At 54.7% G+C, this 27,687-nt stretch overlaps 1 protein-coding gene across 4 annotated transcripts; it reads right to left on the bottom strand.

The window, feature by feature from the left end:
- Positions 1–175: 175 nt before the first annotated feature.
- On the bottom strand, positions 176–25,849 carry ASIC1 (acid sensing ion channel subunit 1). Of its 4 annotated transcripts, none has more exons than XM_023257031.2 (12): positions 25,238–25,849; positions 24,014–24,391; positions 23,194–23,389; positions 6,018–6,168; positions 5,275–5,402; positions 4,842–4,995; positions 4,405–4,461; positions 3,781–3,934; positions 3,250–3,341; positions 2,671–2,750; positions 2,478–2,582; positions 176–2,315 (listed from the first exon to the last, which is right to left on the bottom strand). In XM_023257031.2, exons 2-12 carry the CDS (start codon positions 24,373–24,375, stop codon positions 2,211–2,213), a joined length of 1,584 nt encoding a protein of 527 aa, XP_023112799.1. In that variant the 5' UTR covers positions 24,376–24,391; positions 25,238–25,849; the 3' UTR covers positions 176–2,210. The 4 variants fall into 4 exon arrangements, with proteins under 4 accessions (XP_023112799.1, XP_023112800.1, XP_019690458.2 ...); XM_023257032.2 differs by having other exon boundaries at positions 4,842–4,992; positions 25,238–25,375; XM_019834899.3 differs by lacking the exons at positions 23,194–23,389; positions 24,014–24,391; positions 25,238–25,849 and adding an exon at positions 8,858–9,695.
- Between the last annotated feature and the right edge of the window lie 1,838 nt (positions 25,850–27,687).

Here is a 27,687-nt window from a genome sequence, read left to right as displayed (position 1 = left end):
TTCAAACCATACCTGGTGTGATGGTCAGTCTGTCCCATCCCAGGAGAACCAGAGTCTCCTTGCTCAAGCCTCCTTACTCCTCCCCAGTTGTTTGGCCCTAAGCTAAGCTCAGTTTTAGGCACTTCGTGGAAAGGCCCAAATACTCTTCAAATAAGAGAAGAACGACAACTGAAGAGATGGTTGAAACCCAGTTTATTAGACCAGAGGCATGCGTCACCCGTAGCCCTGCCTGCTGTTCTCCATCCGGTGCACACCCCTTGGCCTTGTTCCTGCTTCCCTCTGGAGAGGTCTGATCTCCAAGGAACTTCTAAGAACCAAGAGCTCCCCCAACATCCCATAGCCTCACTCTCTAGCTCCAGGCAGTGCGCAGGTGACCTGCCACAGGTCCTGTTCTGGGGTTGGAGACCAAGAGACAGTTGGGCGGAGAAGGCCTGGGAAGGGGTAGGGCTCTGGCCTAGGAGGAGTGCCTGGGGGAGGGGGCATGGCAGGCCCTCTACTTCACTCATTTCTCATTAAGATAGGAAGGGAGAGACAGAAGAGCAGAGCTTTCAACTTCCCCTCTAAACCTGTGTTTTTCCCCACCATTACCAAACCATACCTCACCAGAAAATAGAAGTGGTGGGCTTAGGTATCAGGTGAGGAAAGGAGGCTGGGCACCCAGAAGGAAGGAAAGGTCACTGGCTGAGGACCTGAACTTCTGTCTCTCCAGCTACAAGACCGTAGTTCCCCTTGTCTCTGACACCCTTGGCTTGGTGTGCAGAGCAGATCTCCACTCCCTGGGCAGGGTCTCTTTCCGCAGCTATCCCTTCCCTGGGGAGGCCACAGTCAGCCAGGCAAAGGGCTTTGTGATTGTGAAACAGGGGAGGGAATGTTAAGGCTACGGGAAGGGCATAGGGTGCCCGGGTTGGGGGCAGAGGGTGAGGCCAGAAAGAGGCAGAGCTTGTGATTCACAGCTTCCTTTATGTCGCCACCGAGACAGTGCGAAGGTTACAATGCGCGTGTCGTCTCCTTGTGCTTCTCAGAGGGATGTGTGTACACAGTACAGACACCAGGGGAGAGAGTCCAACTCTTTATACAGGCGAAGGCATTCAGAGACCAGGGAGGGAGTAGAAACACAGAAAGGGGGGACTTGGAGCGGGAGGATGGTTCTTAGAGACAAGAGGGGATGGGGTAGAGACAGACAGAGTTAGGGGAAAGTATATACAGAGATATAGCAATATAGAGTCTGTATCATATAGAAATAGAAAATGCAGATGAGGTTGTTGAGAGAAGCAAATGAAGTTGGGGGAGAGGACTTGGGAGAGTTCCATAAGAAAATTTATGGATGCGGCCCTCCGCAGGGGCCCCTGGGAGAGGGACCAGTGAGGTTAGGCACCAGTGTCCCTCTCCCTGAGCTGGAAGCCAACCAGCTGGATCTTTCATGGGACAGTAGAGGAGTGCTACCTCTTGGGATTTCTCTCCAGCAGTTCTGGGGTGGGGGTGAACTTGTAGGTATCAGGATGTGGCCTACAGCACCAGGGCCACATCTTCTCCCCATCATCCACTTCTTCGGGGTATTCCCATCCCCAACTCCCTAGATAGAGACTTCACATGTAAGGGGGTGGGAATGGGGACTAGGGTCTTAGTTCTTGCCTGGAAATTTGCGGTTGGGGGGACACTGGGCTGAGAGGGTCTCTTAAGGCTGGGGAAGCCTCCCCCCCCCCCCCCGCAACTAGCCCTCCCCTTCAAGGTACATTCTCTGATTCGGGGCCAAATTCCAGACCCCAAGGATCCCCTCCACCCCCCACTGGGAGGGGCTTTGGTGACTGGTGGCAGCAGAATGTAGGTGGACAGTCAGATGACAGACAGCCAGACAGACATAATTCAGGCTGGGAGCTGGGGGAGGCAGCATGGAGCAGAAAGGGGCAGCCTGAGGTCACCTGCCCCATTCTCTCTTTTTAGTTTTTAGTTTTTTAGTTTTTTTAAAGTTTTTTTTTTTTTTTAGATTAGTTTCAGTAAAAATAAAAAGAACGGGATAGAGGCAGGGAGAGGGCTCTATGGTCAAGACTCCTTCCTCACCACAGACAAGAGGAAAGGACTGCCCAGGAGTGGGGGACTACCTTGGGAGGGGGGAGTGAGTCCCCAGGGCAGATGCGGAGGGGCGCAACTGAGGGCCCCCTTATTCTCCTAGCCCTCCCCACCTAGGCCTTTGGTACGGTGGCCTGCGGGGCTCAGCAGGTAAAGTCCTCAAAAGTGCCTCGGGCCGGATGGTGAGGTAGGATGTTGGCAGCATACGTCATCCCGGCAGGATGGCCCCGGAGGCTCTCACACGGGTTCTAGGGGAACGGCACAGGACAGGGACTGGTTATCGGAAGGGCGACAGGTGGTGCTGGGGCTCGGGGGAGGCAAAGGAGAAGAGGTGGCGAGGGGGGTGGTCCTGGGGCTGGGGGGGGGGGGAAGGGGCGGGGCCGGAGGGCACCCCTCTCTTGCTCCCTCACATGTCTTTTGACGTCATCCAGGCTAAGGGCCACACCCTTGTCCGCGCTGCTCCTTTTGGCCTCCTTCTGGCACTTTCCTCTTCTGCACAGCTTGTGCTTAATGACCTGAGACAGAGGTGGGGTGGTGAGTGGTTTGGCAGGCCGGAACCCTGCAGCGCCTGTGGCCCCACCCCGACGGCCCACCCACAATTACCTCATAGGCGTAGTCAAAGAGCTCCAGTACTGTGAGGATGCTGGCCCCAATGAACAGGCCCATCTGGCCTCCAATGTCACCTGCAGGGGAGGGGGCACAGGGAGGTTAGTGGTGTCAGGACACCTTGGAAGCAGCAGAGCCTACTGGGACAGGGACAGTTAAGTCGTATTTGCAAAAAGATCCACAGCCTTTGCACAGAAGGAGCACAAAGCGATTCTGGTGGGGTTTATTTTCTTCTCCGTGCTTTTCTGCATTTTTTTTAAAACTTTTCTAAAGTCAACAGGTGTTATTCAGAAAATACAAAATACCCCAACATTCATTTTCCGGGTAAATTTTCAAAGGCTTATGAAAGAGTCCCCCCTTCATGCCCACAGGCCTGTCTCTACCACTTTGCCCTAAGAGAAGGTTCAGCCCCCTCCTCCCACTATATACCAAGACAACAGAGTTTGGGGAAAGGACCCGGGGGGATGGCAGGCGAGGAAGGAACTTGCGGGACAGAGGTAGGCAGCCTGCTTTGGGTAGTAGGGTGTCACGCCATGCCCATGGCATGGGAAGGGGACAGTGCCATGAGCAGCTCACCCAGGAGCCCTGCAATTTCATAGGCCTTCTTCTGCTCAATAGTCTCATAGTTGAGGACTTCAAAGAAAATGTCCAGCACCAGGATGTTCTCCCTGCAAAGGGGTTGGGGGAGGAGACCTAGGTTCAAGTCACATCTCTGTCCCTCACTAGCTAGGTGACCTTAGCAAGTTATCCTCTTTGAATCTGTCTCCATGTCCATAAAATGAGATGTCGATGGGGGTACCTGCCTTTTAGGATTGCTGTAAGGATTAAGTGTGATGGCACCTATGAAAAGACACTCCGCACACTGGCAAGTGTGGAGTGACCCCAGTTGTAGCAGTGCGGATGAAGATAGAGAATGAAGCAAGGAGGAAAGAGAGGTGCTTCCTTTGCTTGCTCCAGCTAGATCTGCCCTCCATGCCCACCCCAGACTCCTTGGATGCCTTCTCCTTGTTATCTCAACCTCCTCCTGTCTGCTGGCCCCTCAAAGCCCCGTTATACCCTTTACAGTCCCAGCCCAAGGGCCCTGCCCTGCACAGTTAGAGCCCTTACCCTATGTACTGCTCAGACTTGTTGAACTTCTTGGCCAGGTACTTGGCTGACGCTTTGCTGGGGATCTTGACCATGGACAGCTCCTTGCCATAGCGGGTTAGGTTGCAGGGCATTTCACACACACAGTATTCCTGGTCCTTCTCCACCAGGAAGTCTGTGCCCGACCAGGTGAGAGGCACCAGTTGAGTGGGGCTCTTCGGCCAGCACCTTCCCAACATGAACATCCTGGCCCTGTCCAAAGGAAGCCTGGATCCCCTTCTCTTTACCTGACCTGTCCTTTGCCTCAGCCCTGTGCCTGCCCTGTGCCCACCCTGTGCTGATCCTCACCCAGCCTCCCCATGGATATTTCATAATCCTGTATCTCATTGCTTCAGGGCCCTTGGGGGTCAACCAGCTGAGGTGTTGACGAGAGAGGGTGAGGGCCCCTCCCGGGTAAGCCCGGTTCATTTTTCACAGGGGCCTCTAGAGATGCCATTCCCAGCCTTGCTGAGGTCAGACACAGGAGAGAGAGTTCAAGTGAAGCCTGATCCAGGAGTTATCTGAAGCTTCTGGGAACTTGGTCTGAAACCCCCATGCACGTGGCTCCTTCCTTCCCCCAGACTACCCCAGGACAGGGGCGCTCACCCAGAGCAGGATCCGCACACTCCTTGTACTGTTCTGGAGTGCAGTATGGGGCATCCCCTAACAGAGGAGAAAAGACAGTGGTGCAGGATGGAGATTAAAGGGGTCTTCTGATGATGGTGGTATTAAGGGCCTAGAAACTGGAAACTAGGAGAGGGTGGGAGGGCAGGACTAGCCAGCCCCCAGTCTGTCCTGAAGGTGACCCACCCCACAGTCCACACCCCTCTTGGATGCTTTCCACACTTTCTGACGGGTACAGTCAGGAATTGAGGTCAGAGGGACAAGAGCCATAGGAATATGGATGGGGCTAGAACTGTGGTGGGGAGAAGCCAGTTAATCTTGCTTCCGTGTTGGCAGGTGGTTGATATGCATGGGGAGCTGGTGAGAGGCAATGCAGGCTGAGGGGCCCCAAGACTGTGTCTGGAGCTTTGGGGCCTGACCTGGCATGTGCACCATGCGACAGTTACAGTTCTCCACCAGGTAGCGTGTCTCACAGTCGATGCGGCAGGCAGTTATGCTGTAGGAGTCGAAGAAATCCGAGTCCATGGTAACAGCTTTGCAGGTGCCCCAGGGCGGGGGCAGGTAGATGAGCTGCTGGGAGAGCCGGGGAGCTGGGGGGTGTGGGGACTTCTCCCCGAGTCACCTTGACGGACTTGTCTGACAAGATGCAGAACTCAGGAGTCCTGCCCCCTCTCCCTCTGCAGACTCTGAGGGTCTCAGAGTTTACAGAGCATTCCTGTTCATTCATGCTTCTCACTAGTCAGACTGAAACCCAGACCCTAGCTCACCCATCCCTCCTGTATTGATTGCCCACCACTCCATCTTGACCCCTCAACACCCCACCCTGGGACCAGCCTCCCGTGGTCCTCTCACCCGCTGCTCCTGGCAGGACACAAAGGTCTGGAACCCTGGGGCCACACCAAAGCCCAGCTGGTCGATGAAGGGAGGTTCATCCTGACTGTGGATCTGCACTTTGATGCCCGCTTCGAAGGACGTCTCATCTATGGGAATGAGGGGGGTGTGTATCGGGAAGGCTTCTGACTCCCTAACCTCCTTCAGAGCTGGGGTCATGCCACCTCTCCCAGGAATAAGCACAGTGCACACTGGGACGGGGAGAGGGGTTAGTCTATGGGGCCCATCCCCAGGATCCTTTTGGGTTTGCTAACTGCACGCTGCCCTGATGAACCCTGCAACCTACATACTTTTCTTATCTGACTTCAGCTATGCATCTCGGCGTTTCATATTCTTTCCCAGACACTATCTATTTCTCCCTCTCCTTTTCTCTCTTCTCCTCATGTCTCTCAGCCCCAAGGCCCCCTGGGACCAGACTAACGGCAGACGGCCCAAGAAGAGAGGGAGTTATTTATAGAGCGAGTGGCGGCCACTGATGGAAAGGGATGGCTGGTTACCTTGGAGAGTAACTGAGCCAGGAAGGGGGAGCCAGAGAACTGTGAGGGTGGCATTCAGGTAGAGTCGGAGATGGAGATGGCAAGATGCTAGGAAGAAGGGAGGAGAGCCCAAGTCCTGCCTCGGGTCCCACAGTGGAGCTCAGGAGTCCCCTGGTGGAGGCTGATGACTAGGGCCATGGGAAGGGGTCTCAGAGAGAAGTGACATACCAGTCTCTCCCCATACGGGCAGGTACTCGTCCTGCTGGATGTCCAGCATGATCTCCAGCCCATTGCCAGTCCCACCCTTCATGGTCTTCAGCCGTGGACGCCCATCTCGGCCCGAGTTGAATGTGTAGCACTTTCCATACCGTGTGAAGACCTGGTGAAGGCAGAGTGAAGAACCTGAGAGTCCTGGCAGCGCCCCCTACCTACCAAGGGCTGTCCCCAGACCCCTCGGCTGCTCAGCAATGATTCCTTCTATGTAGCCCATTCTCCATTTGTCCTCCTTCTCACTCATTCGCTGCCCTTCTTGGCCCTGCTCTGTGCCCTGGAAAGCTGATCCTGATGGAGTGTGCTGTCCGTGCCCCTTTGTCACTTGGACAGGCTCTGGGTTCGGGATGGCCACTGGGAGCTATCACTAAGGGATCAGAGGGCAGAAGGAGACAAGAGATCCGGGTGTTCATCCTTCCCCACCCTTCTCCCCTCTGAAAATGTTCTGGCAGTGATTTAGACCCTGTAACTACAGACCCCGCCAGGAGAGCTCCCCGCATAGCACCGCTGCCTCCCTGTACCCCTTTAGCTTGATTGTGACAACTTCCCACTATCACTAGGTGCCTCAGGCCCCTTCAGGCAGAGTTTCCTTAACTCTGCCCACAGCTCTGTAAATAGACCCTTTGTTCAAGTCTTTTCAATTAGACTATCCGAGTGGCAGTCTTTTTCCTGCTGGGACCCTGACGTATATACACCTCCATCACCAGGATCCCGTCACTGCCATACTCCTGGTCCCTCCTTGAGACTCCCTCCTTGAGGCCCCCTCCTCAGGCCCAAGATCCTGGGGCCTTCTGAGATATGATTTCTCTTTTCCTGGATTTTGCCCCAGGCATCTGAAATCTTGCTCTCCCCGAGATCCTTCCCCCAAACCAAGTGAAGCTTTTTAGTTTTCTCTAGCAAGGAGCCCCTTATGTCCATTGTTGTCCCATCATCACCAGAACCTGAAAGCGGACCTAGTTGCCATCCCAGGGACCATGCTCACCCAAGCACCAGCATCTCCTGTCCCAGGACTTGGTACTGAGCATTCAGGGCATGGTATGCTTGGCAATGTTTGTGCAGAACTATGAGGGCCTCAGAGGAGATCTGAGCCCTGGGGGCAGTCTCTCCAGCCCATCCCTCAGAGCAGCCCTTATCACAGCTCTGACCACACAGCCACGGAGAGAAGAGTGAACCAATTCCTCATGGCCCTCTCCCTGCTGCTTGCCTGAATGTTTCCAGGTTCCCACAAATGGGGTGAGTATGCTTTGACTACTGCTTGATGGTGACAGAGTCCACAAAGCAAGTCAGAAGGTCTACAGACACAGCCCAGGGAAAGAGAAAGACAGTGTTAGGCCAGACCAGAGCAGTGGGGGTATGTGGAGGTTCCTAAGAAATAGAATCCCTGTCCCCTTCCCCTTCCTGAAACAGCCTCCTCCCCCATTCAGAAAAGAAAACATGTGCTCTCCTCTATTCTGTGGGTAAGGCCCAGAGATGAAGTAGAGACAGAACTCCAACAACTCCCAATCCCCCAGCCCCACAAGGAAGTTTTGTGGCACTCAGTCACAGGCTCCAGACGCACACCCATGCCTACCCTCCATCTGGAAGGTGAGGCACCCCATGTGGCCCAGAGCACCAGCCCTGCCTGGGCTGAGGGCTGTGAGGTTGACCAGTGGACTGCTGCTGCCACCTGGTGGTTCTATGTGAGAAGTGTTCTACCCTCAGGTCCAGAGGTGGCTAAGTTGACCCCTTTGTTATCCCACGTTCCTGTATTTCCCGGCCCGCCTGAGATCCAGTGGCCAAAACCTCGAGGTCCCTGTCTGCGGTTGGTCCACAACACACTGATGACAGCCACCTGCTCCTGCGCTATGGACGAGGTGGGGGATGGAGGGACAGATGTGGGGGAAGGGAAGGCCAGGCATCTGGCACCCGGAGGGGGCAGGAGAGGAGTCAGGCCAGACAGAACTGGAAGCTGAACTGGGGAGGGGAGGGGGTGCCACTTGGTGCCTCAGCAAGGACCCTAAATTCCAGAGTGGGAGGGCAAGCAGGAGGCTGACTCCCACTGAAGACTTCCCTGGGCAAAAGGATCCCTAGTCACTCAGAGCTGGAGGGGAAGGGGAGGATTTAGAGGAGGTCTGTTGTTCTCCCTCAGATACACAGACAGACAGACAGACAGACACACACACACACACACACACACACACACACACGGTAGGAGGAACACTGAAAGACCACATGAGGATGCACTGACATCCCTGCTGTGGTCCTTACTGAGAAGGGGTGTGGTGGGGTGGAGTTGGGGGCTGTCCCCACCCCTTCACCTCCCTTCCACACTCTTCTTCTGTGCCTCCAGAGACCAGGTTATACCTGCCCCAGCTCCAGTCCAGGGGTGACAGTCAAAATTGTTAAGGCCAGGAATAGGTACCCACCATCAGACCAAAGGTTGACCCCAAAGACAGACAAAGGTCCTAGGCCCTGCTCGATCGCAGGGAGGTCTGGGAAAGGGCTAGAGATGCTGGAGAATATTCAGAGAGACACCAGGGGCCTCAGGGCAGCCGCTAATTACCAACTAGCACAGATGAATTTCAAGATTCTAACAGGAAGAGCAGGACGGCACAGACCCGAAAATAGCAGCCCGGTTCCAGACCCTGGGGCTCCCGGGGCAAGCTCTGGCCAGGTCTCTCTGAGACAGGTCATAAAGTGTGGGTGGCCCAGGTGAGGCAGGGGAGGTGGTCACCAGCCCCAGCCCCAGGAGGCGACAGTCAGGGTGTGCCATGCCAGACACGCTTAGGGTGCTACGCCCGGCCCGGGCCCCCACTCACCACCGAGAAGTTGTGAGGGCCACAGGGCCCCCCGCAGTAGGAACAATAGAGCAGCATGTCCTCCAGCCGGTGGCAAGAGCGGTTGTAGAAGCGGTGCAGGTTAAAGGGCTCCCCAGAGAAGGCCTCAGGCCCCGGTGGGGCCAGAGGCACCCCAGGGTCATCACTTTCATCCAGCCCCAGCATGGGGGCCAAGTAGAGCAAGTCGGGGTAGCTGAGCTGGGACAGCCGCACAGCATTAGTGTTGCAGAGGGTGACCGCCGGGAAGGCCAGCTCCGTGGTGGCCACCTCGTCTAGCAGAGTCACGTGCGGGTAGCTGAGGTAATAGGCAACGCGGTCCCCTACCTGGCACAAGAAGGCACCCAGTGCCAGAACAAAGGCCACTGCCCACAGGGCCTGCCTCGGCCCTGGACCCCCCTCCACGAAGATGTGGCTGGTGCCATGCAGGGTGCAGCTGTTGGCAAAGGCCACCAAATCCATGGGCGAATCCCCCTCTCTAGCCTTCTTCCTCACTGCCTCCTTTTCCTTCTCTTCCTCCTCTTCTGATTCTGACTTGTCCCGCTGCCGCCGCTGGTGCGGACCCCAAACATCTCCCAAGGGCCCTGGGGCTTCCTCTCCAGAGGAGAATGACACAGAGCAGAAGATCTGGATGGGCATCTTCTCCAGGGGCTTCCTGGCACTGGGGATTGGCAGGTGAAGGGAGAGACAGATGTGATCTCAGGCAGGGTCCGGCAGAGCCAGCCACCCAGACCTTCTGCCAGGTCTCCTCCGCCCCGCCAGCCAGCTGTCCTTCTCTGCCAGGGCCTTCGTGGCAGTGTGGCTGAGATGGGGCTGAGACTGGGCGGGGCGTGGGGAGGAGGACCTGCCTGCTCTGCCACAGGGCGGGCCTCTGGGCTGATGAATAATGGATGGCGGTGGGAAAGGGAGGCTGATGGACGGGAGGGAGCCCCTTTCCTGTCACCAGCTCCAGCAGGACAGAGGGGGTTGAAGACAGTGGAAACCCTAGACAAGCCTAGGGGCTCCAGGTGAGATGGGACCTAGCAGATTCCTTTGCTTCCACAGCCCAGAGCCACAGTCCCTGCCCCTCCCCCATGACATTCAAGCTCCCTATCGCCATCCCATCGGTTCCTCAGCATCTCCCTTGGTCTTCCTGTCCCAATTCTGGGTCCTCGCCCCCATTCTCACCTGGTGCAGCCATTTCCCTGAGATATCAGAACCTCTGCACTCTCGGCTCTCTCAGACCTCTAATTCCTCCATGACTCCCCCTGATCCATAATCCCCCCAATTATTTCACTGACCATATACCCCCATCATCTCCCAATACACACATAAGACCCCAGTTCCCTTTCAGTCACTGCCCTGACCCCAATTTACCCTGTTACTTCCTGAACCCTTAATTCCCCTGTAATCATTGCCTTGACCTCCAATTTCCCTCCCGCCAGTCCCTGACCCCATTTATCCTCCCCTGCCTCCCCTGATTCTGGCTCAGCTTCAAGTCCTCACCCTCCCCTGTGCTGAGCAACACTTAGGTCACTTTCCCCTCCTCCACCTTTCCCTTCTGTGGCTTGGGGGGCAGCCCAGGTTCCATTAGCAGAGGTCTCTCACTGACCACAGACTCATTTATGGCCAGTTCCCGGCACCAGTGGGGGGGAGGACCCTGTCTCTTGCAGCTGAAAAGCTTCCTGGCAGACCACCACTCCCCCTCCCAGCTTGCCCACCCCTCAACGTCCAGGAGAGGAGTTCGAGGAATTCTGTCTGGTAGGTGGAAGAAATTGAGATCAGAGAATACTGCTAGGTCAGGTGGAGAGTGTCAGGAACCAACTCGGGGTGTTCCCCAAACCCTCAGCCTCATACATACCCCTGGCTGCTCAGTCTCTGAGACTTGCCCCCAGTTTACCACTCTCTGCCCCCAGGCCCCTGGCCCCTCTGTGCGCTCTGATTACTCAGGGCCAATGATTGAGGAACTTGAGCCACAAGCCAAGTCTCTAGGGCCTAGAAGGTGACCTGAGGGGAGGAGTGGAAGGGAGGGAGAGAGGGGAAGCCTGTTAACCCTTCCTTTGCAGGACCAGAGGTAAGCAGTGGAGGTCAGATGAGTCTACTGGGCCTTGCCCTTCCTTAACCATCACACAGCCTCAGACCTCCTTCCCCCTCCTTTTCTCCCCTCCCTCCCTGCTCCCACACCTCTTCCCTTCTCTGTTTCCATGCAGAGACCCTGGAGTGTGTTGGGGATTGGAGGCAGGGTGCCAGATGCCAGCAGAACTGACTAATATAGGACCTTTGGCCTCAGCTTTGCTGCCAGGGACACAGAGGCCCCAGAAGAAGAGCGGTGTTTGAGCTCTGGCCCATCTCCATCTTTCACCATTGCCCTCAGACTGGCCTCCACCTCTCTTGCCTAAACAATGGCTTTCCAACTGCTCTCCCCAATCCCCTGCCTCCCAGTAGTTTCTCCCCACCTTATATAATTCTGACCATTCTCCTGCATAGAGACCTTCACGCCCCAGTGCCTCTTGGTGAAATCACCTCCATCGCAAGAGGAGCTATGAGGCCTTTGCAACTTACCTTCCAGCCTCCCTTCCCCAACCTTCCACAGCAGTCTAGTGCCTAGCCACCATGCCCTTCTCCCATTCTGCATACACACAAGGCTCATCCACAGCTCCATGCTTTCCCTAGACTCCATCTGGAGAATTTCTACTCATTTTTCAAGACCTTACTCACATGTTACTTCCTCCAAGAAGCCTTCCCTGATTGCACAGGACAAAGTTAGTACCCACTCAGGACACAGAATGAGGGGTCCAAATCTGCTCAAGCCCCTTCAGGCATGAGCAGTGACCAACAGCTTCTTGAAGACAGAGACCGTGAAAATGAAAGAGCAAGACCCAGGGACCATGTTAAGAAACTAGAACCAAGAAGACCAGGAACACCCAGGGCAACCAGAGAGGTCACTCAAGACATGAGAAGAAAGATTACCGCCCTCCAACCCCCTTCGGCTGTGGTCCTCAGGCTTCTTCTGTATGAATTCATGGGTTCCTTTTCTGTTTCTGGTCCCGTGTGCATTTTCTCCACCTGGGCACCCCCCTCCCAGACCTCAGCTTCTAGAAGGCTTTGCCTGTCCTCAGGATGTGTGTTTCAGAGGTAAGTTCTAGGCCTGGGGTGAGGGTGGGGAAGCCACAGCTGCCCGTGCGTCCCACACCCACTAGAGGGCATTGTTCCCCTCCTTCAGACTTCTGGCCGGAGAGGTAGGTTAGACTTCCAGAGGGAAGACACCAAGACAGGGGACAGCCACTTCCACCACGAGGCTTCACTAGAGAGAAGGGCACGCGCACACACAGCAGCTTCAGAGGACGGCAAATTCAGCATGGCAGGACACTTCTTCCCCCACACCAACACAAAGACCCACACTGCACACCTACACATCACTACACACAGCTGCCTTGTGGGGCAACAAAGACACACACACACACACACACACACACACACACACACACATACACACCAACCACATTTCTTCCCTCCTCCATCCTCTAACATTCTCTGCTACCACATCTTATTCCAGTAGACAAATCCAAAATTTTCACAGTAATGGGAGGTAAGGAAAGTATCAAGCAGCACACACAGACCGCGCCCCTCCCCCCCCGCCCCAAGCACACACAGAGGCCCCAGGAGAAGTGGCCAAGCAGAACGCAGGTAGGGCAGCACTCGATTCTGAACCCTCTGTCCAAGGATGCAACCCTTCCCTGTGTCATCCCCTACCCAGCACCGCTCTTAAGCTGTGTGCGGCGACTCAGTGGTTTCTGACTTTCTCCGCATGTCTTTCTAAACTCCCTCGCCCTCAACATCTGTACAATGTTTCACGCTCTTCAATTAATATCTCATGGGATCCTTATACAACCTAGTGAATTAAGCAGGTTTGAGTAACTTCACCCCCCCCCCCCGACAAATGAGGAAACTGAGGCACAATGATCTGTTCAAGTTTCATGGAGAGCAAGTAATGGGCATGAGACTAGGATTAGATCATCCCCCTCCAAATCCCTTCCTCCTTCTTCATTCGTTCATTTATTCATCAAATATTTACTGAGTATCTACATACTGAGGACACGTGAAGAATACATAGGGGCACCTGGGTGGCTCAGTCGGTTAAGCATCTGAGTCTTGGTTTCAGTTCAGGTCATGAGCTCACAGTTCGTGAGATTGAGCCCCACATCAGGCTCCATGCTGACAGGGCAGAGCCTCCTTGGAATTCTCTCTCTCCCTCTCTCTCTGCCCCTCCCCCATTCCCTCTCTTTCTCTCAAAATAAATAAACTTAAAAAAAAAAAAGAATATATAAAGGAGCAGGATCTTGCCCTTGTGGAACTTACTGTCTGATGGGGGAGACAGACACCATTTTCTAAAAATTGCAAAACTAAATGTTTAATCGCAAACTACGATAAGTGCTATGAAAAAAATAATATGCTCTATGGGAGTGAATGACAGGGAGATCTGACCCAGCCTTGGGAATCAAAGCAGGTTTCTCTGAGGAAGTGATGTTTTAATTGCAATCTAAAGAATAAGGAGGCATAATTAGGTAAAGGTCTGCATGGGGGTAGGGGGGGAGGCAGGGAGAAAGAGTATTCCAGAGAGCAGAGTCATGCAAAGGCCCTGAAGACCACGGAAGGAGAGAGCTGAGCAGAGGAGGATGTAGTTGGAAAGCCAGGGCAGGGTAAGAACAGGCTGGAGGAACATGCAGGACCCAGACCTCTCAGGGCTTTGAAGGCCACAGCAAAGATTCTGGTCCAAGGACAATGGGAGGCACACCGTGGGAGAATTTCAAGTGATCAGAGCATGTTTTGAAGAAAGGACTCTGGAGTGGCCGGAGGGGATGCTGGAAGACCTGTTAGGAAACGATTGCAGGGTCTAGGTAAGACGGTGAGTAGTGGGCTGGCTTGGTATAGGGTAGTAGGGTAGGGATATTTGGGAGGCAACAATGGCAGGTCCGGTTAAGGGCGGTGAGGGAGATGGGAGTGTCAGGGATGATTTCTAGTCTGCATAAGTGGCTGTACGGTGGGGTGGCTCGCTAGGCCAGAACACAAGGCAAGGACTAGTTTGGGAGATAAGATGATGAATTTGGCTTTGCACATGCTGGGTTTTTGGAGCTTTGGGGACATCCAAGTAGAGATGTGAAGTGGGAGATTGGTCACTGGTGCTGAGGCTGAGAGGAGAGAGCTAGACTGAGGCATACATCTGGCACTCGCTGGTGTATAGATGCTGACTGAAGTCATGCGTGAAGATGAGATGGCCCAAGAATAGAATAGAAAGTGAAGGAAAGAAAGAAAGAAAGAAAGAAAGAAAGAAAGAAAGAAAGAAAGAAAGAAAGAAAGAAAGAGCAAACAAGCCTGATTTGTCAATATCCACTGAAGCTAAACAGAATCCCAACCTGTGACTTAACCACAGCTCCTAGTTATATACCCAAGAAATGAGTACCTATGACAAGCAGAAAACATAAACAAGAATGTTCATGGTAGCTTTACTTACAATAGCCAAAAAACTAATAACAACCCAAATGTCTAGCAAGAGTAGAATGGATAAACACATCTTGGTATATTTATATAATGAGATACAACACAGCATTGACAAAGAGCTAACTACCACCACACCAAACAAGATAATCTCACAGACAAAATCGAAAGCAAAAGAAGACAAGCACAAAAGTGTGTATGGAGGATACATATACTCTAGGAACGTCAAGAACAGGTGGGACTTATCTGTCCCGACAGAAGTCAGAGTAATGGTTAACTCTTATGGGACAGTATTGACTAGGAAAGGGCCTAAAGGAACTTTCTAAGGTGCTGGAAATGTTTTACACTTTTATGCCAATGTAAGTACAGACTGATGTAATACGTAAAATATAACATTGTGAGATACACCACTGCAGGGGCACCTGGCTAGCGTGGGTAGGGCATGTGACTCTTGATCTCAAGGTCATGGGTTTGGGCCCCACATTGGGTGTAGAGATTACTTAAAAATAAAATCTTGGGGTGCCTGGGTGGCGCAGTCGGTTAAGCGTCCGACTTCAGCCAGGTCACGATCTCGCGGTCCGTGAGTTCGAGCCCCACGTCAGGCTCTGGGCTGATGGCTCAGAGCCTGGAGCCTGTTTCCGATTCTGTGTCTCCCTCTCTCTCTGCCCCTCCCCCGTTCATGCTCTGTCTCTCTCTGTCCCAAAAAATAAATAAACGTTGAAAAAAAAATTAAAAAAAAATAAAATAAAATCTTGTATGTAAAAAAAGATACACCAATGTAAAAATGTACTAATGAAAAATTCATCAAGTTGCACCATTAAGTTGTGCCCTCATGATTTATAAAAAGAGAAAAGCTGGGGATTGAGACTTGAGTAGTGCTGACATTGAACAGCCAAGTTAAAGAGAATGAACTGGCAATGAGACAGAGAAGGAGGAACTAGACAAAGGAGGAAAATCGAGAGTGTGTGGGTGTCAGGACAGAACGGTTTTAAAAAGAGGAGGTGGTCAACCATTTTTGAATGTTATTGAGAGAGTAAGGATAAAGAACGTTTGCAGGATCTGGCCACATGGAGGTCCCTGGTGGCCGCAGCTAGAACCATTTTGGTGGAGTGCTGGGGGCAGGCAGATGGCAGCCTGAAGCAGATTGAAGAGGGAGTTTGAGATGAGGAAATGGAGACAGTGGAATATATAACATCACTTTTCAGAATTTTTTCTGTGAAAGGAAGCAGAGAGATAGTGTGCGAGCTGGAGCCGGAGGGAGCTGTGGAGTCGAGAGACCTTTGGTTTTGGTTTTTATCTTAACCTCAACCCTGATACATAGCAAGTGCTCAATAAATGATAGCTGTCGTTTTAGCTATGTATTTCTAGATGGGAGAATCATAAGCATGTTTCAGTGTCAGTAGGTAGGTTCCACTGGAGAGGCAGAGACCAAGTGCAGAAGGAGAGGCAAAATCTTTAGGGTAAAAGTCCTATATAGGTAGGAGATCAGATGGAAAGAATAGGTTGAGATTTTCAGCCTAGATAAGAGGAATGCTCCCCTCTGGGGATCGCTGCCCAAAGGAAGGGCGAGTTCTTGGCCGAGGCTTCTATCTTCTGAGGCTTGTATCTTCTCTGTGGAGCAGGAGGCAAGGTCATCTGCTGAGGGTGAGTGGGGCGGCTAGGAAGAGCGGCTGTTTGAGATGAGTGGAGAAGTCTGCAGTAGTCATTGGGAAGAGCGAGGTGACCAGGAAAATACAATGGGGTTGCCAGGTGGCACTGCAGGCCCATTTCAGGATATTGATCATGGGCACAAGGTGATTTCAAGCTGGCCTATTGTGTGACTTCCTCCGGTAGAGCTTGGTTGCCCTAGAGCCACCCTGAGGAAAGCCAGTGGTGGGTCTATCTAGTAAGGTCGGGATTTGGCCAGGTGGTGCAATGAAAAGGCAGAGGAATCAAGAGACTTGGTGTGGCCAACCTGAGTCTGGGGCTCCTTCTCCTTTGTACCCTTTTCCTTCCTGCCTCCTGCTTCTTTAGAGAACACGGCAAGCTGGGAAGCCAGACACCCTCCTCCCCCCACCACCCTGCTCCACACATCTGCTCCTACAGTCACACACAAAGAACCTGGATCTAGAAGATCTGAAGTCAAGGTCCCACTCTGGCATTCACTGGCTATGTGACCTCAGACAAGTCACCTAACATCCCTGAGCCTCAGTTTCCTCATCTTTCAAGTGAAGATATTAATATCTTCCTGCCTCCCAGAGTTGAGGACCATGAGCTAAAGCAAAGGGAGTTTGTATATTGCAAAGCTCGACTGGAAGAGATGATTAATTTTGCTGCTATGTGCTCTGCATGCAACCAGAGGTTTGCCTGCACACAAGCTCCCTCCCACAACCACACTGAGCGGCGTGTGCCCCCATGCGCATCCACACACGTCCACCTCACCTAATCTACATCCCCATTCTCTCATCCTCAGACCTCACCATGGAGGTGCACATGTGTGCTTGCCCACTTGGGGCCCACATGCAGCGAATGTGTCATAAGGAAGGCTGAGTTGACTGCTATTCACGGTCAAGGCCACTGCAGCCATCTCACCCCTAGGAATGTCCCCAGCCTGGCCCGATGATGTGACATACTGATTAGAGACACACAGCACTAAGCTACACAGCCCCACTTCCCAGGGCCCCCGGGACTGCAGCCACATCAAGGAGGTGCAGATGAGAAGGGTGAGAAAGGGTTTTCTTTCCAAGAACTCATAGTAGCTCAGAAAAATCACAATGTGTCCTCCCTTTCCCTGGGGGGTGGCCTTAGAAAACCTGGGATGCCAGAGTCTCTGTCCTTAGAGTTTCTTAAGGGAACTTCCCCTCAAGGTGAATACACAGCCTTTTTGTGCTCGTTTTAACCTTTTCCACAAGGAAGGGGCACCTGGGTGGCTCAGGGGGTTGAGCGTCTGACTTCAGCTCAGGTCATAATCTCACGGTTTGTGAGTCTGAGCCCCACATCAGGCTCATTGCTGTCAGCACAGAGCCTGCTTTGGATCCTCTGTCTCCCCCTCTCCCTGCCCCTCCCCTGCTCACACACACTCTCTCTCTCAAAAATAAATAAAAACATATATATAATTTTTTTCCCCACAAGATGTCTGATCCATGTGTCCAGAAAAGTCAGTACCATACATCCATTCCACACATGGGCCAGCATGGGCTTAGCTAGAGAGTCCCAGAGGCTGAGGGAGGGGCTGCCCCCAGGCAAAGAAGAATTTAGCAAACTCCTTAGAGCCCCCTTTCCTCACAGGAAATTGGGCCTAGAAGCTAAGAAGTGAAGCCAGATGAAACTGTGCCTAAAATAGAACCCAGGGGTCCCCATGCCCAGCCTCGCCCTCTGCCAGAACTAGGCATCACTTCTCATTCTTGCTGTCTGCTTCCCAGTTTGGCCTCCCAGAATCCTCACACAAGAGTCCTGACTGGGAGGTTCTCAGCCAGAGGGTAGAAGTTCCTGGAGCAGCCACCTCAGACCTACCGTGAGGGCAGGCTTGTGCCTAGGGTGCCTGGCTGGAGGCAGACAATGACCCCTGCTGGAGAGCAGTGAGCTGTGCATCTGCTGGGGGAGGATGGCAGCGGGTGGGGGTGGGGGTGGAGAGTCACCACACATTCTATGAAAGTGGAGTTTCTCGGGTGCCTGAGTGGCTCAATCAGTTAAGCATCTGACTTCAGCTCAGGTCATGATCTCACAGTTCGTGGATTGGAGCCCCGCGTGAGGCTCTGTGCTGACAGACCAGATGGAGCCTGCTTCGGATTCTCTCCCTCTCTCTGTCTCTGCCCCTCCCCTGCTCGCTCGCTCGCGCTCTCTCTCTCTCTCTCTCTCTCTCTCTCTCTCAAGAATAAATAAACAAACATTAAAAAAAAAAAAAAACCCTAGAGTTTCTGAATAGCTGAGCTGGCCTGGGGAGATTGGAAGGACTCCACCCAGATGTCGAGGGTCCTCTGGTACCAGTCACATTACTCCCTGTTCCCTGAGGCTTCCTTTGTTACTGTCGCCACTCTCTAGGCTCTGAGCCTCTCTGGGTACCACACTTAACTCCAAGCTCCCTGAGGGCAGGGACTGGGTCTCTGGCACCCAGCATGGGGCCTGGCCCTTAGAAGGGGCTCTGTCACAGTAATGAACCAAAGTTGAAGCATGCTCAGAAGCAACCTCCACCCGCAGCAGAAACGGGACCTCCCTGCAGGCCTCCCTCTGCTTCCCAGATGGATGCATACCAGGTGCAGCAGAGACCCTACCTTTGAGTTTTCCGCAGGCTGGGGCAGGAGAAAGGCCCAAGGCTTGGAGGTGCTCCCTCCACCCCTGCACTTCCGACTCTGCCCCCAGAGGCACTTAGTTACTTACATCAATTCCCTATTACTTTAGCCAACAGCCGAGAGATCAATTAACTTAGAGTAGCCTCTTAGCTGGGAGAGGGGTGGAGTCAAGAATGGCAGGGGAGGAAGAAAGGACCGGGAGCGGAGGTGAGAGAGGAAACTACGTTATCCAAAGGATGTTTGCGAGAGAGAGACGGAAAGAGAGGGAGAAACCCCAACCAGGGTCCCCGGGGATTCTTGCACCTGGCTCTACTCCCGTCTCCTCCCTCCAACCTCAGGCACTTCTGAGGGAGGGAGGGAGGGAGAGAAGGATAAGGCTGGAAGGAATGTCCTCCTCCCAAAGTTAACTTCCCCGCCTCTCCGGTCCCTCTGCAATCTGTGCATGCTCCCCGTTAACCACCCCCCCCCCCAACAAAGACCACTGGGCTTTGCCCCCGGGCAGGGTTGCTCAGGACCCTGCTCTCTATGTAGCAGTCTGGGCAGCTTTTCCCCTCAGCAGCCTCCGTTCCCTGCTAGCTGGCGGGAACAGACTCAGTGAGGTCTGAGCTGGTCTGAGCTGCTATGCGGTGGGAGGGGGATGAGGCAAGCCAGGGCGTGTGGGTGTGAGGGGTGTCAGTGAAGGGGCAGAGCCAAGTCGGGGATAAGGATGCTCCCATGCTAGCCCTGGCTCTCTCTGGGACCTGCACCCCGGCTCAGCTTGCTATAAGATGGCTGCTCCCTCCCCTCTCCAGGTCCCAGGATCACCCACCTACACCCACTTCTTATATCTGCTTCTTACCCCTCTAGGTGATCCAGAAGAGTCCTGTCCCCTTCCAGAATCTTAGGGGGATTTCTGTGCCTCTGGGTCCTGGCGGGGCGGGGGGGGGACTCCTGTAGGCACCTCAATCCCTTACCCCCCAATTCCACCCCCACCTGAGAGAGAATACTATCTCCACTGCATACCCACCCCAAGGATTTCCATTTTCTGCCCTCCCCTTCCTTCTCTTCCAGGGTCCAGAAATGAATTCCCCACTCTCTCTCCCCCAGGCAAAGGCTCTGGGTCTCAGCTGGAGGAGGGGGGTGGCATAGGGCTGACTGGGCAGCCATCTGCCAGCCCCCTCCCCTGGTGCTGCTCAGCATTCCAGCCACACAGGCGCTCCCACTGCCAGGGACAGATAAGGTGCAGCTGGAGGCTGGCACCAGCTGCGACTGTGCTCACTCCCTCCGGCCCCCACCCAGACACTGGCAGACAGCTGCGCCCCTGGTCCCCCTCCACGGAACCCCTGCCCTGCCGTGGCCTGGCTGGCCTCGAGCTGGGGTGGGAGAGAGCGGAGCCCCAGACCCTGTTGCCCTGGCAACGAAGCACCCCGCCTCAAAGGAAAAGAAGTGGACAGGGAAGACAGGGTCCTTGAGAGAGAGTCTCTGGTTGCTCTTATGGTAGCTCAGGAGAGAGCCGCTAATGTCTACCCTCTGCCCTCTGCCTCTTCAGTCCCAAAGAATTTCCAAATCAGTTTCTCCCAGATTTAGCCCAGGTTCCCCAAATGTATTCCTACTCTCCAAAGCCGACTCAGCTACGGCTGGGGGATGGACCCAGTCAAACACTCTGTGACCACCAGTCCATCCCCTACGGTTGAGCTGGATTCAGAAGCACGTCTGGGGGAAACACTTGTCACTGCAGACCCCTGCTAGAGAAGCTGGGGTCTTTGAGGGACCAGAATATGCCCTTCCTATGCCCCCTGAACTGTCCCCCGTGAGCAAGGTTCTCACTGTTGGATAAGCTTTGCCCTTGGAAACCAGGAGAGGAATTCACATGTACCTCTGCACGCTATATTTTGCAAAAACTGTGAGCCAGGGCTTGGATTCCTAGTTAGAACCTCTGTTTCAAGGCAGCAGAAGATGCCAGGACAGTCTCTCCGGAGCTCTGACCCAATAGGCAAATGCTTTCCGTCAGTGCCCTGTCTGTCCAGGGGCTAAGTACATACCTCTTGGCCTAGCAGAGAATGGCAAGGATGGAGAGGCAGATGTTAACTATTAGACCAAAGAAGAAGAGAGAGAAGGTGGAGCATCAGGCAAGGAGTGTCTGTGCCCCTTAGTACCAGGGAGCTGGAGGAGAGGGCCTGAGCCCTTCCTTTCCACTGGGGAGATGTCAGACATGGATTCACAACCAAACTCCCATGTGTGTAGTAACATCCCTATTGGCGGAAGTGGTATAGTTCCTGACATGGAAAGAGGCGGGCAGGGAGATCTATGAGAGAGGGTGGAAGGAGGGGTTGAGAGGTTTGGGTGCGGCCAGATTCAGGGTCAGGTCTTTGACATGAGCTCAGAAACATCCAAAACCTAGTCTTCCCTGGCGACCCAGAACCAAGAGGTGCCAGTGCTGGGTCTGCAGGTTACTAGTTCTTGTGTCTCCCCTTACCCCAACCCCAAGCAAGAGGAAGAACTCAGATTGTTCCAGAGCTTTGCGAACCAGTCATATGTCCATCTGTCTACTTAGAATTGTTCCCTCAGATAACATGGACCGATCACAATTCAGTATCTCCAATTTCACGAACCGAACGTGTCTCGGCATCACCACTTGGAATCTTTCTGGGCATGAGGGACAAATGGAGCCTCAACTGAACACTTTCTATGGACTAATTAAACCCCCGCTTTACACCTTCTCGGGTTGAGCCAAGTATTCTGCCCACCGTCCAGAATTACAAGCCATTCAAGCTAATGGGTTTTCTCTTTCTTGCTGGTCCCTTCTGCCTGTACACTGGGTATGTTACAGAGGAAGGCTCTGCCTTACTTCTACCTTCGCTCGCTTCTACCACTCATGGGTATACAGTTGGTGAGCCCCGGGAACCCTTTGGTCTCAGGCTCTGGAGAATCCAGGACTTTTCTGTTTCGAGGAAGGAAAGAGGGAAGCGGTTAACGTGCCATTCTAGGCTCCCCGTCAGCTTGGCTCGGCAAGGAGTGTAGTCCTGCAACCTTTGTCCGGCAGGATTGACAAAGGCACATGAAGCTGGTCAGCAGAGCAGGGCGTAAGGAAATTGGGAATCCTTGTGTAACCTCAGCAGGAGAAAACAAGCATGGCCACAGCTCCAACATTTCTACACAAGCAAATGCAGTTCATGCTCCCATAATGCTGGGAGGAAGCAGGCAAGGGGCGGCGGGGGGGAAACGGGCAGGAAGAAAAGGGAATATCTGAGAGCGGAGAATTGGGGGCAGGCATGGATAGCAAGGGGGTCTTAGGGGAGGCTGGGTTTTCAAAGAGCAACGATCAGGATTGGAAATGGATACAATGACTCCAGGGCCAACAATATTAACAAAGAGCACACTTCATTGGAACTTAATGGATTAGACATGAGTTCTAATCCTGAATCTGTCACTAACCAACTACGTGAACTCAGGCAACTCATTCTACCTCTCTGTGCCTCAGTTTGTGCATTTGTAAAATAGAGATAATGTGGCTGTTTATCCAGGGGATTGAAGGACAGCCTACAAAGCATTCTGAAGGGTTATAAGCATCGTTCTCTCATCTGGTGTTGTTTTTCACACATGGCTCCAGGTCCTCTGGGCCCTTTCCAGCCTGTCTGGTTGTAACCGCTCAGGAATCTATAGGACTTGCCCAGGATCACCTGGCACATGAGATGCAAGTCAGTTCCCCTAACCCTCCTGGGGATGCTGGCTTTGAGGCAGCCCCATCTGTGGGGAGTGGTGGGTGTGTGTGTCTGTGGGGGCATCTCCATTGTAAGGAGCAAAGGGATGAAAAAAAAAAGCAAAGGGAACTTCCAGTTCAGCCATGACTGTGTACCCCAAATAATCTCTCCTTCCTCAGACCCTGGCTCTGTGGGTCTTGCTGGCAAAGGGGGAACCCAATCGGACAGTATGTGCATGTGTATGCGTGTGTGTGCATGTGCGTGTGCGTATGTGTGTGTGTGTGTGTGTGTGTGTGTGGACAGGGGTGGCACAGAGAGAATTACCTGTCTGGCTATTTAAGAGAAAGCTTCCCTTACTTCCCAGTTTTCTCAGTGCTTCCCAAACTTAAGTCCAAATCACCTGCTAAAATGCAAATTCTGATTCAGTTGGTCAGGGGAAGTGGGGTAGCTAAGTCCTGCAGTTCTTTCAAGCTCCCAGGTGATAGTCCTCAGACTTCATTTCAAATAATAAGGCTTACCCACCACCTCGTCCAGCTCTGACACCTGCAGCCCACATGGTAAGCTGCGGGGTCAAAGCCATGCCAGGTCGTGTGTGTGTGTGTGTGTCTGTGTGTATGTGTGTGTGTGTGTGTATGAGTGCGTGTGTCAGCCTGATGTGTGTTAGGCACTGTAGGCCCTCTTTCCTGCCATCGTGGACACAAGGCTGATGCTCAGGCCCTCACACAGAGCACACGTGCCCCTGTGCTGAACTAAGTCCCGTCCGGACAGAAGCAAACCCCAGGGATCCACAGCTTCCTCTCCCAGAGTAGCAAGCTTGATGAGAGGCCCTCGGCTGGCTCCTAACCTCCTCCTCTGGGGGCAGGGCTGACTCATGCCCCACACCAGGGGACTCACTCACCACCTTGAAGTCTTCAGCGCTGCAGACCTCCCCCCGGAAGTGGCAGGAGAGCAGCATGTCTCGAATGTCGTGCCCTGCACGGTCATAGAATTCCCGCATGTTGAAGGGCTTGGGCTTGAAGCTGCGGAAGTTGGCCTTGTCCTGCAGTATCTCCAGCTGCTTTTCATCTGCCATCTGTGTGTCCGGTATCTCGTACCTGGAGCCCAGGGGTGAGCAGCGCATGGATCAGCATGACCTTCCATTCATCCCTCCACTGGGCCTCCAGTGTCCCATACCCAACCTCGGTGGGGGGGGGGGGCGGGGAGGGAGGAGGGTAGCAATCAGCCCTGGGAAGCAGGCCTGGGCATAGGCACAGGAGAGCTGGGTGTGTCCAGAGGACCTGAACCCCGGGGTCTGAGAAGACAGTAGGATCTGCCGTGGCCGCGTGGGTAAGGGAGAGGTGGGCAGAGACATCAAGGCAGGAACTATCTTTATACTACAGTCCCTACCCTTTAAAGATAGAGGAGAAGATCAAGACGCAGCGGCAGGAGGGTGGCAGAGGTCATTCCAGAGAAGGTGCTAATGTCTCATAGCTCAGGCTGGGCAGGGGCAGAGCTGTTTGGGACTATGCTGGGATCAGAGGTTGGGCTCTCTCAACTGCGTGCTCAGCAGCACCCCAATTCCTTTGCTGTGAGTGGCAGGCTTGGGGGGGCCTAGAGGACAGGGTTGTCCGGGCTTTACAGCAGGTTTGGAGAGGCGAGCCCCCTGATAGGGGTATCCGGGAGCTGGGATGCATGCAACTCCAAGGAGCCCGGCTAGCGGATGGGTGGGAGCCGCCCACCTGTTGTTGAGCAGGGCCAGCAGCTCCCCAGCGTGGTACAGGTCATTCTTGGAGACTTGGCTGAAGCGGAACTCGTTGAGATTGCACAGCGTGACGGCGGGGAAGGTGAGCTGGGAGGCAGCCACCTCATCGAGCTTGGTGACGTGGTGGTAGTGGAAGTAGTACTGCACTCGCTCGGTGCACACACACAGCAGCACAGCCAGCGAGCCCAGGAAGCACAGGGCCCAGAGCGCCCGCTTCAGAGACAGCCGTTCGTAGGAGAAGATGTGGGCCAGGCCGTGCAGCGTGGAGCTGCTGGCGAAGGCCTGGATGCTCACCGGCTGGACGCCACCCACCTCTTCCTCCTCGGCCTTCAGTTCCATCCTGGCCGAGGGGGTCCTGGGGAAGGGGGGTGGGGAGGCTGTTATTGTCCTGAGATGAGAGTATACCTGGGGGGCCCTGCACGTGTGCCCATTCGGAATCCCCGTCACCAGAGGTCACTGCCCCTGGGGCAGGAGACTTCCCTCTGTGTGTGAGCCCAGAGGTGGCCGGCCAAGGGACACACTCGTAGAAGAGGGTTCCTCCAAATGCGGGGGCACAGGGGTCAGCTCAGGCCAAGAGAATGCCCTCCCAGGAAAGCTTCCCAGGCCAGGGGAGACCCCAGATATAGTCATTGGAGGGCGAGAGGGAAGTCCCAATATTTCCACAGGCAGGCACAGGAGTTCCCTCCAGATGTGGGGTCACTCTGGGACAGGAATGTCCACCCCATCCTAGAGACGAAAACTCCCCCAGATGGACAGAACCCAGGGTCAGGAGCTCCTGGCCAAGGGTGTCCCCAGGACTGAGCTTTCATCTGGCTGAGCTAAACCTGGGCTAACCACCCCCCCGCCCCGCGAGGTGGGGAGGGGCCCAGCCCGAGTCCTCACCTGCGGGCGTCTCCAGTTCTCCTAACCGCGCAGGCTATGTGTGTGTCTATTTGGGGTGGGGGGTGGAGGGCAGCCGGAGGTGGATGCATGGGGGGGGGGGGAGGCACGGTTCCCTATGACAGCTAGCTGTCCCCGCCCCGGACGCAACCCCCCCACCAGTCCAGCTTCTCGACGCAGCCAGATCCCCTGCTCGGCCCCCGCCCCCCTCCCCAGTCACCGAGCCGCCCCAGCAGCTGGGGAAAAGCGAGAGGGGAGGAAAGTCTCGGCTTCGGGGCGCTGGGGAGTCCCGCAGCCAAAGGCGGGGGTATCGGAAACCCACCTGAGGGGGCTTCGGGAACCCGGCAAGCGGCGGCGGGTCCTGGGGCGCGGGGCCGGACTCGGGCTCAGCGCCGAGCCGCGGAGGGGCTCATGGCCCGGAGCCGGAGCCCGCGGCTGCCGCGGCACGCCGCGCAGAGCCCTGCAGGGAGCGGCCCGCCCGGCCCGGCTCCGCTCGGCTCTGTCCGCCCGCCCGCGCGCGCTCGCTCGCTCGCCTCGGCTCGGTCCGCCCGGGCTCGGCGCGGTGCGCGGTGCTCTCAGCCCCGGGATCTGCAGGGATCCATCGTCCGGCCGGGAGGCGGCGGGAGGGAAGGCGGAGGGGGAGGGGAGAGGGTGCGCGTGCGCGCCTACGGGTGTCTGCGAGGGTGTCTCTGGGCCGGTGTGAGCGCGGGGCCCCCGGACGCAGGAGCGGGACCGAGGGCTCCCCCCGCTGCCTCGCCCCCTCCTCCCGGCCGCTCTCGGCGGCTCTGCCTCCCTCCGGTCCCGGAGCCGTCTCTCTGCCTGTGAGGCCCTATGGCTTGTGTGTGACTATGTGTGAGGTGTGTGTGTGCGCGCGCGCGCGCGCGCGCGGGAGGGTGTCTGCCCCCAGCGTCCCCCTCCCCGCGCTGTCTCCTTCGGATCGATGCTCCTGCCTCTTGCTGCTGCTTCCTCTGGTGGCACACGCGCGCGCGCGCGCGCGCGCGCACACACACACACACACACACACACACACACACACACACACACACGCAAGCTCCAGAGTCACACTTGACTGATTCAAGCACTTGCTCGTGTGGAGACACAGACACACATAAGACCAGAGTCACACCACGCCACTCACAGCCACACACACCCCCACAGACACCCACGCATCCCAGAGGCCTGGCCTACAGGGCAAGCACCCAGGAGCTGACACTTATTCACCTGTTCTTATCCCTGCTCCCACCTACATGTGACATGGGCACACATGTACATATACAAACAAACATACAGCCTTGGCCACCCAAATTCCATCCTTGGAGCCTTGGGCTTGCCTTTGGAGGGTGGCATATTGGCAGCCCCTCACTGCTAAACCTCTGAAGGAGCAGAGAGAAAGAAGAAATAGCCAGAGGTCAAGGTTTTGGACAGAAGTCAAGAAAGGGAAAGAGAAGGGGGTGGGGTGGGAAGGTGGAGGGTTAGGAGGGTGGGGGCGGACAGGATGAGGAAGAGATGGAAGGAGGAGCTGTACTCAGGAAAGGAGCAGAATTCTGGGGCACTAAGCTCAAGCCTGGGGGCTGCTCCTGTAGCTCTCACTTCTCTCCTTCTCTCCCTCCCTCCTCCTCCTCTCTGAGAGGCCTTGGGGGGCCCTCCCTATCCAATTAACAGAGAAGGAGCAATCAAAGGGAAGTTGTTAATTTGCTGATGCTCATTAGGGGCTCTTAGCACAGAGACTGTTGAGGTCTGATGGTGTCAGATGAGGAGGAGGGGGGTGTGGGGGACCAGGATTCTATCTCTAGCAACTCCTTCACTCCACTTGCAGGCTGGCGCAGCTCTGGAGAAGGAAGGTGAGAGGTGTGTTCCCAGGGCTTTAAGTGAGAAGAAAGAACCTGTAATAAGAAGAACTGGCACAATGGAAAGAAGTTGCATGAGAAGTTGTGAAGTATTGGGGGGCAGGGGGTACAAGAAAAACCAGAGAAGGGAGTTGGAGATCCCTAGAGGCAGTGTGGGCTTAGGACCCCAGGAGGGAGAGTGGGGTCCATTTACTAGGGGCCTGGGCATGGTGCTGCCAAAGGGAAGGGAGGATCCTGGGTTCCGGTCTTGAGTTGGGGAGCTGTCCAGCAGCACCAGACAGTGCTGGAGGGCTGCCATATCCCTGGGCAGCCACTGGGTGGCAGCACTATTCCGGATACTTAGAATCAACCCAAGGGGGCATTTGGGAGTGGAGTTTGGCTTCAAACAGGGACCGGAGGAAGCATGGGGCAGGATTCTTGAATTCCAAGTGTCTTCAGGGGGAGGGGAGGACCATCTTGGAGCATCTGTAATTCCCCTAACTCCCCACCCTCGCAGGCTGAGTGACACATGGAGCTTCCTCAAATGGGTGCAAATTGCTTCAGTCACCTGGGATGTTATTGAGGGAGCAGCGGGGGTGGAAGGAAGGTGATGAGGTGAGGTGGAGGCTGGCAAGGACTAATCGAGGCCAACGAACAGCCTCAGGAGTCTGAGGGAAGATAAAAGTTGTGAATCAGGCAATCTCAGCTTTCAGAACTGGCCCTGCCATTCATTAGAATGGGCTGGTATCTTGACCTCTCTGAGCTCAGTTTCCACATCTGTAAAATGGGGTAATATTTAGTTCACAGGAGTTTCTGAGGATTACATAAGCTAGTGCACGGAAAGTGCTTAGCACATTAGCTTGTACCTACTAAATCCTCAATAAGTAATTATTATTATTAGCATTAGGGTTTGGATCCGGCCGTAAAAGCACCAACGCCGCCAAAT

The sequence above is a fragment of the Felis catus genome, chromosome B4 (genome assembly GCF_018350175.1).
Source record: "Felis catus isolate Fca126 chromosome B4, F.catus_Fca126_mat1.0, whole genome shotgun sequence".
Lineage (NCBI taxonomy): Eukaryota > Metazoa > Chordata > Mammalia > Carnivora > Felidae > Felis > Felis catus.
The sequence above is the reverse complement of the archived record's forward strand: the minus strand, read 5'-3'. Positions and strand labels throughout refer to the sequence as shown.

Excerpts from the sequence above, each read along its gene's own strand:
- ASIC1 (XM_019834899.3), bottom strand. The coding sequence starts at position 9,511 with ATGCCCATCCAGATCTTCTGCTCTGTGTCATTCTCCTCTGGAGAGGAA. Across the intron at positions 4,996-5,274 it reads TGTCCTGCCAGGAGCAGCGG|CAGCTCATCTACCTGCCCCC; the intron begins GTGAGAGGACCA and ends CGGCTCTCCCAG. Across the intron at positions 2,583-2,670 it reads TCTTTGACTACGCCTATGAG|GTCATTAAGCACAAGCTGTG; the intron begins GTAATTGTGGGT and ends CCTCTGTCTCAG.